The sequence below is a fragment of the Belonocnema kinseyi genome, chromosome 10 (genome assembly GCF_010883055.1).
Source record: "Belonocnema kinseyi isolate 2016_QV_RU_SX_M_011 chromosome 10, B_treatae_v1, whole genome shotgun sequence".
Classification (NCBI taxonomy): domain Eukaryota; kingdom Metazoa; phylum Arthropoda; class Insecta; order Hymenoptera; family Cynipidae; genus Belonocnema; species Belonocnema kinseyi.
The window spans coordinates 77,626,615-77,639,962 of NC_046666.1; the positions used below are offsets into that span (position 1 = coordinate 77,626,615).

Genomic DNA, 13,348 nt, shown 5'->3' on the forward strand with positions numbered 1-13,348 from the left:
ATATATTTCAATCAAAAACGAGTCAGGCAGCCCTCACTGTTAACGTTTCTATCCCCCTGAAATCAGTCCCGATTCTTGACTGAAATCGAGAGTTTGGTGTGTTTTTTAAACAGTTTTTTGGGAAACATAATTCTCTTTACAACACCTTGTAAAGGTTTGTAGCAAGTTGAATTGTTGTACATTTAATTTACAATTTTCAGTGGTTGAAAATGGAACTAAATTAAAAATTCAAGTTTCAATATCCAGCTGTTGAATATTGAAATAAATTCAATGTTCAACTGCATACAATTAAAGACCATTAAAAATATAATTAAAATCTTCTGGAACTTTACTTTAGTTGATAAAAAATTACAGTTTATATAGTTATTCAATTGCCGTTTAAGAACCAACAGTGGAAAATTCAGGAAAACACCATTTTAATTTAGTTCAATTTTTAGTAGTTGAATTTTTAACCATTTGAAATTAAATTTTCTTCAATTTTCAATAGTTGAAGGTGCAATTATTAAAAGTTATTGAAAGTTTGAAATGGAAACTTCCACAACTGGAATATAAATAGTCAACAAATAAATTGGAAAAATTCTTCAATTTTCAACAGTTGAAAATTAAATTGAAAATTTATTTGTCTTTTCGACAGCTGAATTACCAGCTGATGGCAATTCAATTTCAAATTGTCTGCAATTTTATACAGTTACAAACTGAGTTTTCCATTTATTTCAATATTGAACAGCTGAGAATTTAAACTTGATTTCGAAACCTTAAAAAAATTTCAAAGTTGTATTTCGCAATCTTCAGAATTTTCAAAATTTCTATTAACCGCTGAATCCATATTAAAATGATTAAAATTTTCCCTAAAACTTTGAAAAATTTGTATACCGCATCACATACAAAGTTACAGTATTCGCCTGGCTTCAATGGGTGACTTGATATCAATTTTAAACTTACCAACGCAACATAATACAAGTAGCCTCTGAATGAGCACCACAATACCTCGCCAAATTTCAAGCTCGAGTTCGAACGCCTTACAATAGGAAGGGTCAGCTGAGCCTTCAGGTATAGTACGGTACCTTGACATCGTCTTTAGCCGCCCTATATTTTAAAAATAGGTACTGAGACCTATATTTAAAAAAATAGGGATTGAGTGTTGTGTTTTGATAAAATCTGATCCAGGCATTCAGTATTTAAAGCGGCATCCAGATGTGGAGTTGAAATGTAGCTGTTCCCAGTTCAGGACTCAGTCCGGAAAGGCAGAGGAAGGGACTTCAAATATTCATCGCGGATTTAAATTCCTCAATTATCAGTTTTCAGTCCGGAATTTCTGAACCCAGTTCTGGATGTCTGGGATTCACTTCGAAATTTCCTGGGCTCGAAACTTGTTCGGAAAAACGTATTTTCTCCTTGCTGGAAAAAGTGTGAAGGGGACATTTTGGGAAAAAGGAGACCAGTAGAATGAGGAAAGCTGTTAGATTCTCAGAGGCCATAAATACTAGCATGAAGTTAATATTTCCGAAGAGACTTTGGTCGTTTTAACAAGCGATAATACACATTCAATGGCTTTTAATGGATACAGTGAATAAGGCTCGTCCATTCTTGGTTATGAATCTTAATCAGCAAAATTCTGATAATAAAATAGGGAAATTTTCCTCTGAACACCATTCATAAAATTTGTAATGTATTTCAGTCTTTCAAAATTACTGAACTATACTCTTGTCCACAATTTTTTGGGAATTTATCGATAACTTTCCATGAATTGCCGAAAATTCCTAGTTAAGTTTTTTGTAATCTATAAACATTTATTAGCAATTTATGGTATTTTTTTATCAAAAAGTTTATTGAAATTTATTGGTCACATGGGGCCATGTTACCCACTTGTTGAACCCTCTCCCCAGGATACTACAGGATTTTTTTCTATTTGTTGTAAAACGAAAATAAAAAAAATGTTGAGCACGTAATGAATATTATTGAAAATTGGATTCAGATTGCTTCAATTTGGTACTGATTAGATTGAATGCAGGTTTCGGAATGATTCGGAATAGTTCAGATTGGTTCGGAATAAATTTCTATAAGAAACTTTCGCCAAGGTGGCGCTGCAGTACATCTTTTGACGTCCTTAATATTTTTAATTCAATACAAATTAATTTTGTGTAACATAGGTGAATAAAGGTTCTCTTTTAATCATGTAAACAGGCATAGAAATAGAAGTTTTCAAACTAACGTGACGTCAGAAATTAGGTGAGTAGTCGTTAATTGGCATTTTTTCTCCCAAGGGAGTAGAAATAATTAAAATGAAAGATAATTTCGTTGAAGCGGTGAAACCTACCCCAATTCAGACGCCCCTGCATGTTCTGAAGATGAGAAGACTCCTGGTGATTCACAAAGCAGCCCTCACTGGCCCTTACGTTAGGAAAATCCGCAAATACTATTGGTAGCCCCGTTGTATCCAGGTTCTCCTCCAATGGATTCTCTGCGAGGCCATGAGGCTGTCTCGTGTTCATGGTTCGACCCTACACTCTCCACCCCACTTTTGCGCTGCCGGCAGTATGAGTTCGACACAGTTCGCCTTCTTGCCATCAGTTATTGTTTGGGTATCGTTGTGATCGGAGTTATTCTGCCGTTTCTCAAGTTCTCCCAAGCTCTACTGAAATTCGAGAATTCTTTCTCAACGTTGACGAACTTTCATTTGAAACTCTATTATCCTCACTTTCGAAGTGAGTCTTAACACTGTTTACCGAAGGATGGGAATATTTCGCGAGTTTCCAATTGTCTTTAATCTGTACAAAAAGTATAGCTAGGGGGACGCGTAGTCGACGAGGAGGTTCTACGTTTCTCGTGGAAGTCGATAATCGTCGCAACAATTGTAGATTCAGCAATACAATCTATTGCAAGGTGAGTCATTATTGTGAAATGCGTCGGCAATTGAAAAATTGAGGACAAGAAAAAATAGGATCGGGGTAGAAGCTTCCAGCAATCCATTGCGCGAAAATTGTATCTGATTCTCAAGGGTCGTTCAATAACTGAATTTCCGCTCTAATTATGCCGATTCGTGTTTATTCTGGAGTTAACAATCGTTTAACGCTTATTTAGAGGCATACCTGTGTCATAAAGTATGCTTTGGTTTATATTATAATTCTCGAAATCAGTGTTCTAATTCGTAAATCTCGCTTAGATTGAAACCTTCCAGATACATAATTTGCTCCACAGACAAGAAAAAGTCAACACGATTTCGTTCTTCCATTGTAAAAAATTATTTTTTAAAGATTAGCTGAAGAAATATTCAGGGTCGACTTTAGGTTACTGAGTGTATTTCAAACTTGAATTGTGTCCATCAAGAATTTGAATCAATATTTTCCATTGTACATATTATGTAATTTCGAGCAATTCACTTTTTTCATGAAAATTGAATTTTCCTTTTACAAAGCATTAGTTTGAAAAACACACTCTTCAGTGGAAAGTTTGCAGTTTTCGTAGAAAAAGTTTATTACTTAATGGGAGGGTGGATCAGACCATTTTAACTAATATTTTTGCATCATGCATGAATGAAGTTTTATTCTAAAGAATGTTTATGATTTTTCTGTATAGTCGCAAAGTTAAATAGAGAGAGGGGAGGGGCAGAAAATTCATATAAATACTTTGAAAACGAGATGTACAAGACAATTTTTACATAAAAGTTTACACATCTAGAAAAGTTTGACCACAAAATACATTTGACTTTTTTGTGACATCTTGCTCCACTTACGAGAAAAAAAGTTGTACTAAAAAAATGGTCCTTACCTCAAAAATGGTTGAGTCCCAATAAAACTGATAGGCTGCATAATTTATGTAAGCAGAAACTGTAAATCATTATGAGAAAAAAAATAAAAAAAGGTGGAACTTCCCATAAAATCTTTTTTTTTTCATCGGATTTTGAAAGCCTGAAAAGACAATTTTCAGGAAAGACCCACCTTTTCTATTTTCCCCATATTTTTAAAGAGTCTGCTAATATAAAAGGGCATCTTTTTAATTTTATGTGAGCTAAAACATTTTTTAAGAGGGAGATTTTTATTTTTAAATAGATTTTTTTCTTCTCTTAAACAGTGCAGGGGATCAAAAAATTTGTTTTAGAATTTGTTCATATTATGTGGAACCTTTTATCCGGAAATTTTCTTGTACATTTCGTTGTTTCCGAGAAAAAGGCAAAAATAGGATTTTTCAAACATTTTCTTAAGTCTGTCTAATCGTTCTGAAAAATTGGGACAGTTGGAAAATTCGAAAGGATTCGAAAATTCGGGACGACTAAGGAAGCTGATTAAAAAATATTAGACTAGTCATCCCGAATTTCAGGACGATGAAACTCTATGTCCCGGAAGTTAGATCCGCAAACTTATTTTTTCCAAAAAATTAAAGTTTTGCTAAACCTGTGCTCATTTGTGCTGTAAATAGTTTTTCCAAAAATCAAAAATTACAGGCAACATTTTTGAATAACGTTTTTTTTTTGCTAGATCCGCAACTTCTTACTAGAGCAAAACGAAAGTTTGTGCTGGGCGGCTCGAAGTGTACACAATTTTGTGGAAGAAAGAAAAATTCCAAAAACCTAACCGTTAAAAAACAAAAGCCAAAAAAATGTATTATTTTAACAAATTTCGAAAAACTAACACTTGTGCTAAGTTGTGCTCGACAAATGCAGTCTTCATCCCCTCTGATAAAATTACGTGAGATCAACAGTTCTCATGAAAACTCAAAATGTATCTAAAACTATAAAAACATAAAGATCCATAAATAACACGCACACATTCACATAATAGAATTTTTGGTTTGTTATATGAACCGTTTATATTTTAATAATAATTATATATAAAAGACTGAATGATTTTTGCAATATATTGTTCTAAATGGCAGTGTGATTAACAAATCATAATTTTGGTTTGAATTTTGCTATTTTTAATAACGTAACGAATGCACAAGTCAGAACAGGTTTTAGTTTTTCGAAAGTTGGCTATTTTAGGATCTTTTTTTTCAGTTTTAGGTACATTTTGAGTTTCCATATGAGAACGGTTGATTTCACGTAATTTTGTTAGAGGGAATCCAGACAGCATTTGTCAAGCACAACTCAGCACAAGTTTAATTTTTTCGAAATTTGACTATTTTTGGAAATTTTATGCATAAAGGCTGCATTTGTCGAGCACAAGTGTTTTTGCTTTTGCTTTTGGTTTTTTAACGGTTAGGTTTTTGGAATTTTTCTTTCTTTCACAATATAGTGTAAATTTCGAGCCGCCTAGCACAACCTTTCTTTTTGGTTTAGTAAGAAGTTGCGGATCTAGCAAAAAAAACGCTTTTCAAAAATTGTGCCCGTAATTTTTGATTTTTCAAAAAACCATTTACGGTACAAATGAGCACAAGTTTAGCACAACTTTAATTTTTTGGAAAAAATAAGTTTACGGATCTAACTTCCGGGACATTGAAATTCTTCGTTTTTTTTTTAATGTGAAGTATTGGTTTGCCAAACACAAAAAATCAAATGGTGCGTAGTGCATATTGCCATCTATTTCTCAAAAAAAATTAAAATGTCAATTTTGAGAAAATCAACTTTCAAGAATGCTAAAAAAACATCCACCATTTTATAATTTTTCAAAATTTTGTTAGAATTAGTTTTATATAGAATTATATTTCCAAATACTAAATCATGCTGACACCATGAGCTAGACTAGACTTTACATGAAACTTTACCAGATTTGAAATAGAATTGGTCAAATAAATATTTTTCTACGAATACTAGCAAACCCTTCAATTTATAAACTACATAAGAACCTTGTAGTTTTTCAATGTGGAATTGTTGTCTGTCTTCGTTCTCTGGGGGATTAGAATCTCTCGAAGTTAAAAATAGAGGTATTTAATTTATAAATAAGTTGCCTTTACCAAACAAGATCAGTTGTTTTTTTTCTTTGCTGGGCGGGCAAACATATAAAATGATCGTAGCGTTTTATCTAGAGTGACAGAGTTTCACACGAGGTCACTGAATGATCAGATTCAACTCGCCATATTAGTCTTGTGGTAATTTCAAGCCTGGAACAGGATAAAACATACAACTGTTTCTTGAGAAGTGAATTGTAGAAGAAGAGAATTGTGGGAAATGTGACGAGTTTTTTTTGTTGTTTGCTGGTCTGGATTCCTGGTTAGCGGCCACTTATTTCATTTTTCCACAAGTTCTGCGCTATTATTGAGTTCTTTCGAAGACATGTGTTTTTGCATTTTTCTATATACGATCAATCCTCAAGGTTTGAATATTTCTGGTTTTTTTCTAACTCAACTTGTACTGACGGCTTGTAAGATATTTTTGAAATATTCGATAATTGCTGTACTGAATTAAAAAAATGTGCTTCAATGCCGTTAACTGAGGCAAACATGGATCAACGTTTATACTGTATGTATAATATTGTGATTATTTATAAATTTAAATATATATACAAGATTTGCTTTTTATTTTATAAACCATATTCGAAGGATATCAATTATAGAGAAAAATCCCATTAGCATACAAATTTGCAATTCAGTAATGAGCCTTGATCTATATTTATCCCGGTTATCTCGATAAAAATATGTCATGAAGGTTAATTATACAATTTTCATCGTTTTTAAATTTATCATGAAATGTTTCGTTTAAATTTAATAAAATGATTTGTAAAGTTGCTGGAAAGAGATTTATTAACTAATGATAAATGATAATTTACAACAGTCATATTAGTCAAGGATAACCAATTTTTCATCACACCTAAAACATGAAATTTGTATAGGATATCTCTGAGAAGAAATTTGATAATTTTTATAGAATAATGGATCTCAGTTGTTTTGGACCTTAAAGAGGAAACTTCGCCAACAACTATTTTATAACCTTTTTTCAATATTAGTTTTAAAAAAATTTCCCAATTAAGCAGAAAAGTTATTTATTTCTCTCTTGGCTTTATGGCTTAATTAATCTAAATTATCCAAAGTTTTTATTAAAAAATCAGTCTCACTATTATCAGATTAGCCTTGATCTCTAAACTCCTGAAAAGAATGTTAAAAACTCTCATTAAAAAAAAAAATTAAGAAAGAATGGCACCATCTCAAATTGGAAAAGAGTTGTGGAAGAATCGCAATGTTTATTTTATCTAAAGAGAATATAAAGTATCCAACATTCAACAAGGTCAGATGCTAGACTAAAACAAATAGTGTGTCTTGTCTCATCATGATAATCAAATATCCACAATTTGTTCTCAATGAACGCTGCTGGATTTAGACAAACTTATCAAGATTAAAGTCTGTAATTACCAGTCGCAAATGAATTCAAGCAAGAAATTAATCTGGGGTCTAATAGGCTATCAGCTGTGACGGTTTTTGAAACACTTTGCTTAGGGTCGAAGGTCCTGGTTGGATTGAGAGTCTATCTTTGCGCATAAGTCCAAAGTGAATGTTGCAGTGCCACCTCTGGCAGTGCAACTTGTTAGTCTCGACTCTAAACTTTTTTTAAATGTTTGAAAATTAACTCTGTTATCTCTCAAAATAATTGAATCCATGTGCAAAATAAGTATCTGAAGCCTATCTATCCCTCCTTCCTGCAATTGAAGACATCTTTGTGATCAGTTTATTGGAATCTAATGACTGATCATTTTCAGAACTGATTGGTCGAGTGAATACCAGCGAAGGAGGGGTTCGGGTATTTCATTGAGAAAAGATAAGTAGGCGAGACTAGATCTCGTCTTTTCAAAAGATCTACAACAATCAGATCAAGATGAGTCTAACTGAAGTGATGGAGCCGCAGACTGTTATGAAAAAAAGACAAACTTTGGTTCGCCGTGTTTCCGATCTGTTCAAAGGTAACTAGACAATTTTAGAATGTAACTCTCGGAGCACACACCTATTTTTTTCGATCGGTCTACCATTTTAAAACTACTCATTCGATCAAGTTGAAAAAATTCTCAAGATATACTTCAAACATTATAGAATTAACCCGTGTATAAAAAAGTCGTTGGAATTATTCAGGCATACAAAATCCTTAAAACCCCATGTTTTGCAAGAAAAAAATTTCCGTCTTAAAAGATATTCCTGACAAAAATCGATTTAAGGGTCTGAATGACCCATAGTGTGCTCCCAGGGTTAATTTAAGTTACTTGAATTTATAATTTCAATTGCTTTTTTGTTTTATACTCTGGATTCATTCTGGTTTTGGTTTTTATTTTCCCAATTCAAAATCTGAAATGTGTTGCATTAATTTGCGAACTCTTGAACTGTTTTAATTGTTTTTCTCTAGATTTCTTTAATCATCAGTAAATTGAGTTACTTGGAAAATTTTTACAAGACTATCAAATCTAATTGCTTTTAACTTGTGCTGTCGTTTCATTATCTGCAAAACGGTGGAAAAAAGGAATATTTGCGAATAAAATATCTATGTTACATTAATTTCGTATTCTTTATTGGTGGATTGCGTTTGTTTAAAATTTTATTTGGAATTTTCTTTAATGCTTTTATGAGTTGAAAGATTAAATGATGTAATAAAATTGCATGTAAGATGAGAGCACGTGTACTCAATTTTACCAAAGGCTAACGCAAATAAATAAAGTGATACAGGTTTCATGTACAGTTCACGCGACAATATCAAAGGCGCTGCTGATTTAGCCATTATTTTGTCTTTTGAAAACGTGCAAGCTTAAATTGAATGTTTCCCATTATCAAATGGATAACCTTTTTCCTTTCTACATAAATTAGCGTGTGGATATTTGATTGTGTATTTAATATTTATATCACTTTTTTAAAACTGATATCTTATAATTATATTGTTGTATAAATAAAATAAAACTTTATCAATTTTATTGAATCAAACTTAATAATCAAACTTTTAAATAAAAATTACACTGTGAAACAATGTGCAAATATTTCAGGATGTAACTTTTCAAAATTATATATTATTTTAATTCTTGAAACTTCTTTCAGTCTTTTTTTAATTTATATTTCAGTAATGGTGTTTTAGCTCAGAAATACTTGAAGGATAGTCATGTTTTTAAATAAATAATTTGACATTTTTTATGATATCAATTAGAAATATTTTTTTATTGTGTTAGAAGTTTTAAAGAAGCAAACAATATAAATGAGACTGAAAACAATGAAAATAATTGTATAAAGTTTAACTGAAACATAAAATTAGATCCATAGAGGTTGAACAAAATGAAACACATTCCATTCAGTTTGGAAATGCAGGGTGGCCGCTGGACCGGGAATTTTTTGAGACCGGCAAATGACAGTGAATTTTTTTTTACCGGGAATTTTACAAATTTGTAGAAGAAAAATCTGTCCACGTTCAATTTCAACACTTTTTAAAATAATTAGTGGAATTGTTATGTTTTTAAATTATGCTATTAGCTTATAATGGGTAATTCAAATTTGTTTACTTTAAAAGTGTTTATTTCTAAACTTACATTTTGAATTTAAAGAACTTTTAAATGCTTTCTTAAATATTTGAAAAAATACAAAATTGAAGCCTTCGATGTTGAAAATTCTGGATAAAAATATTTTTAATTAATAAATGAATAATTTTTTTTAAATTTATCTTTATTTTAAGTAATAAAAAGTGAACGAAAACGGCTTGACAAACCGATTTTAAACCAGTTCAAAATTTAAGTATTTTCAGATTTTAACGTTTAAACTTATACGGTTTTCCAATTGAAAGTCGTAGTCATTAAACAACTGTTAAGGTGTGACTGAAAGTTTATAAATTATTTTCAACTTCAAAGTAACTTCATAATAAGATATTCTTAATTAAAGGATTTTATTAAATTAAAAATATTATTTCAGTCTAAAATATTCAATTTTTAACCCATTCAATTTGAAATTTTTAAATAAAGAAAGATTAATTATTGAATATTTATTTAAGACAAATAAATTGTAACAGAATTTTTAAAAGTAAAGAATCTTTAACTCAATTGTTTAATGTAGAAAACCTGGAAACGTTAAAGTTTCGAAGAGCCTTGAAACTTTGAACGTTAAAATTTTAATTGTTGTATTTGAAAAATGTTTAATTTGTAAGTGAAATACAAATTTTTTTTATGTATAATTTACAAATGAACGTTTGTAGAAAAAATTTGAGTAATTTTAAGAGATATTTAGGAGTTTTAAAAAGATAAAAAATGATCATGCAAATTTTAAAAAGTTTTCTTAAAATCTTCTAGAATCTTTTTTGAAAATCTCGTTTTAATTTTTGAAAAAAATTCTAAATATTCTCTTAAAATAATTTTTCAAACTGAAAAGTTATTGTTAATTTTCCTAGGAATCTTCAGAAAATGTTTTTATTCTTTTGAAGCCTTTCACATTTCTTAAAAAGAATCTTTTCAAAACTTCTACATATCTCTTAAAATTACTCAAATTTCGCATAAGAATGATGAATGCTCAATTTTTACTTACAGATCCAAATTGTAAATAAATTTTTTTTTAATTTGCAGGATTTTCTGAAAATTGTATAAAAAATTCCATTCATTTTTTTTTTTTAATTTGTAGGATTTTCAGAAAATTCTAGAAAAAATTCCATTCATTTTGACAGATATTTATAAGTTCTTAAAAAATTTCCAAAATAATTTCAAATGTTAAACCAATTTAAAACAACTTCTAGATTTCTAAAGATTTTGAAATAAAATTTTGAAGCTTGCCAAGGATATTTAAACTATTTAAAAAGAAAATAATTGAATTTCTAATTTAAGAAGTGTTCAGTTAACATTTTTTCAATTTTTCAATATTTGATGTTTCTAGCTTAAAATTCCTTAAAGTTATATAATTTGGAAAATTTTTAAGTTCATTGATTGATTTTCTAATTTAGAGCATTGAAAGTGATAACATCGATTTATATTTTTTTATATTGAAAAATGTTAGTACATTCAATTTTATACGCGTAAATTATTGAGGATTTGAATACAATATTTTTAAATAAAAAACTTTTAAATTTCAATTTTAAAAGTTCAAAAGTTAACAGTTCCACTTTGAGTGCTTTTATTTAAAGCTCAGTTTTTATTACCTCAAGTGGAAAATTTTGCAACTTTAGTGTTCCATTTTTTAAATTTCATTGACCGTGAAAAATTTTTGCGAACCGCAAATGACCGGGAATTTATTTCGTCGATTAAAACGGCCACCCTGAAATGGTAAAATATCAATAGATTTGGAAATTGGTAAATTCTAGTGCTAATGATGTTTCACAAATGTACGATCTAAGTCTGACAACTTTTGATGTCAACACTGCTCGCTGAAGCACTAGAATCAATTTAAAATGAAAGACAAAAATGCATAATAGTATTACCAAATCATATAAAATAAAGATAGTTGTTCTGTTTTCAGAGGGGAAATATAGTGGACCACCGTCTTTATTCCGCCACACCTCAATGCAGAGAATTCGTCACTGCTGTCAAAATCTGAATCTCTTTCCATATCTACTCTACTCGTTTGACAACTCCAAGTCTCACCCTCTCGCCAAAAAAGTTAACCTAGGCATCACACACATTCTGAAAAAAATTGCTGCACGTTTTTTCCTCGTCTACGCGAGTTTCCGACATGTCGTCCTCCGACAAATTCGCTCGGAGGCACCAGTCAAAATAATTTCGGCCGAGCCAAGCAAGGCTGTAGAAACGACGCCAAAGTTCACCAGATCTCGCAAAGAAAAGCCAAAGCAAAATTCCTATTTTCTTATTTTGGCCATTTACTTAGCACCTCTAGTCCTCGCTTTTCAACTAGTCGCTATTTGTAGTTTACTCGTCTTCGAAAATCACACACCAGGATTTATTTTCCTCTTCACTGCATTATTGTGCTTGGGCTACATATCTCTCAAAGTTATGGTCAGTGATACAGTGTCTCGCAGAGAATTCAAGAACGAAAAAAGGAAATTAGAATAATTAGTTGTAAGTTCATCATCATCGTTTTTTTTCTTCTCATTATTTTGTTCGGAACTCGAAAAACTTGAGATATTATTTCTGTCTAATAATATCTATTTTAAAAAAAATAAATTTCATCAACGTTCTCTTGAGTATTTTCAATAAAATGCAGACAGAAATATTTTCACTTTTTTCCAGTTTGCGACCTTTCATCGCTAAGTTTAAAATAATTTTAATTGCATAACTCGCGACGGATTCTGCAAGTGGTTTGTACACGGTTGGCTCTCGATTATCTTCCTAACTAAGTTATTAGGTGCAGTGATAGCGATTCGTGAAATAAATTCGAGCAGCCTACCTTGTCAGATTAACAACTTTGCCACACTTAATAAGCATAATAATGATAATAATAATGACCCGCAAGCAATCTCGCAAAATCCCTACACTTTTCAGCGTTGCGACTGATAAACTCCGGAGGATAATAATTAAGATACCTTATCCTCGGCAGCATAAGACTGAAAAATTGTTTTAATGTACTTGTTTGTAAATAAATAAATGAAGAAAGATGTACAGGGTGTTATAAGTTAGTGTGCGCAGTTATCGTTCTGTTTTCCGTGAAAATCAGACTGTTGCAGTAAATTATCTTTCATTTTTTTTTTAAAGAATTGATTTTGAGATTAAATGTTCTACGTATAAAGTATGTCTCTCTTCTGATTTTCAATTCTCGGTGTCGAAATAATTTCTTATACTGCGATGGCATCATTTTGCCGACAAAAAAGATCTTGATTGTTGAAGAATACCGAAAAAAATAGGAAATTTCAAATGTCCGAAAAAAACTAACGAAATTGAAATGTTCGGGATGTAAAAGTTAAAAAACCAAGAGAAATTGACGAAACTTTAAAGCCCGGAATTTGCGTCTAAAGTTTTACTTTCAGAATATTCGTGAATTTGCTTTTTTTTCGGTAAAATTGTGTCATCTCTAATACTCTATAAAAAAAGTCGAAATCCCTTCAGTGGTAGATTTTAAAAAGGACGATCATAATAATTGAAATAATCACACTGGAATGAGTGATCCATTGTTGGTTGGCACCACTTTTTTTGCGATGGTCGACTTTTTTGTAAGGACCAATTTTTGCAGCATATGCTATCACGTGTGCCACGAAGTTCTGTTCATGTGTAGAGTGAAAAAGATGTGCTTGAGGCCCTGAAAAACAATTATTTGATGTTAATTAAAGAGTATAAAAATTAGATTGCAGGATTTGCTATTAATTTGTCTTTCCGTTAAACAATAATTCTGTACACAAACATTATTTGGGACCGCAATCTAGTTTTTCTGTCGCGGGAAGCGAATGTTAGCGCTGTGATTTTATATTATGCACTTTTGGAAAGTAGCGTAATGACACATCATTTTGAAGGTAGGGAAATGGAACTATTCAAAATCTTGAATCTTCGAATCAAATTGTAACTTATATTTATAAATGTCTCAATTTGTGTTG

The 13,348-nt window shown here is 30.9% G+C and overlaps 3 protein-coding genes across 7 annotated transcripts in view; 1 reads left to right on the forward strand and 2 right to left on the reverse strand.

The window, feature by feature from the left end:
* LOC117181623 overlaps positions 1-2,593 on the reverse strand; it is a 109,852-nt gene extending 107,259 nt beyond the window's left edge. For all 3 annotated transcript variants that reach the window (XM_033374493.1, XM_033374495.1, XM_033374494.1), the window contains exon 1: positions 2,318-2,593. In XM_033374493.1, coding sequence (XP_033230384.1) covers positions 2,318-2,492 — 175 coding nt within the window. In that variant the 5' untranslated portion in view covers positions 2,493-2,593. The remainder of the gene's footprint in view (positions 1-2,317) is intronic.
* A 160-nt stretch (positions 2,594-2,753) lies between these two features.
* LOC117181622 lies at positions 2,754-12,269 on the forward strand. 2 transcript variants are annotated; one of them, XM_033374490.1, is made up of 3 exons: positions 2,754-2,883; positions 7,626-7,826; positions 11,311-12,269. In XM_033374490.1, exons 2-3 carry the CDS (start codon positions 7,742-7,744, stop codon positions 11,874-11,876), a joined length of 651 nt encoding a protein of 216 aa, XP_033230381.1. In that variant the 5' UTR covers positions 2,754-2,883; positions 7,626-7,741; the 3' UTR covers positions 11,877-12,269. The 2 variants fall into 2 exon arrangements, with proteins under 2 accessions (XP_033230381.1, XP_033230382.1); XM_033374491.1 differs by having other exon boundaries at positions 11,326-12,269.
* Positions 12,270-12,440: 171 nt separating this feature from the next.
* The window catches only part of LOC117181621 (alkaline phosphatase, tissue-nonspecific isozyme-like), an 18,573-nt gene continuing 17,665 nt past the window's right edge, over positions 12,441-13,348 (reverse strand). For both annotated transcript variants that reach the window (XM_033374489.1, XM_033374488.1), the window contains one exon: positions 12,441-13,056. In XM_033374489.1, the coding sequence (XP_033230380.1) occupies positions 12,863-13,056 (194 nt within the window). In that variant the 3' untranslated portion in view covers positions 12,441-12,862. The remainder of the gene's footprint in view (positions 13,057-13,348) is intronic.

What these genes read in the sequence shown, in the direction of transcription:
- LOC117181622 (XM_033374490.1), top strand. Translation starts at nt 7,742, where the DNA reads ATGAGTCTAACTGAAGTGATGGAGCCGCAGACTGTTATGAAAAAAAGA. An exon ending in TGTTTCCGATCTGTTCAAAG is followed by an intron (nt 7,827 to 11,310) that starts GTAACTAGACAA and finishes AAATAAAGATAG; the next exon opens with TTGTTCTGTTTTCAGAGGGG.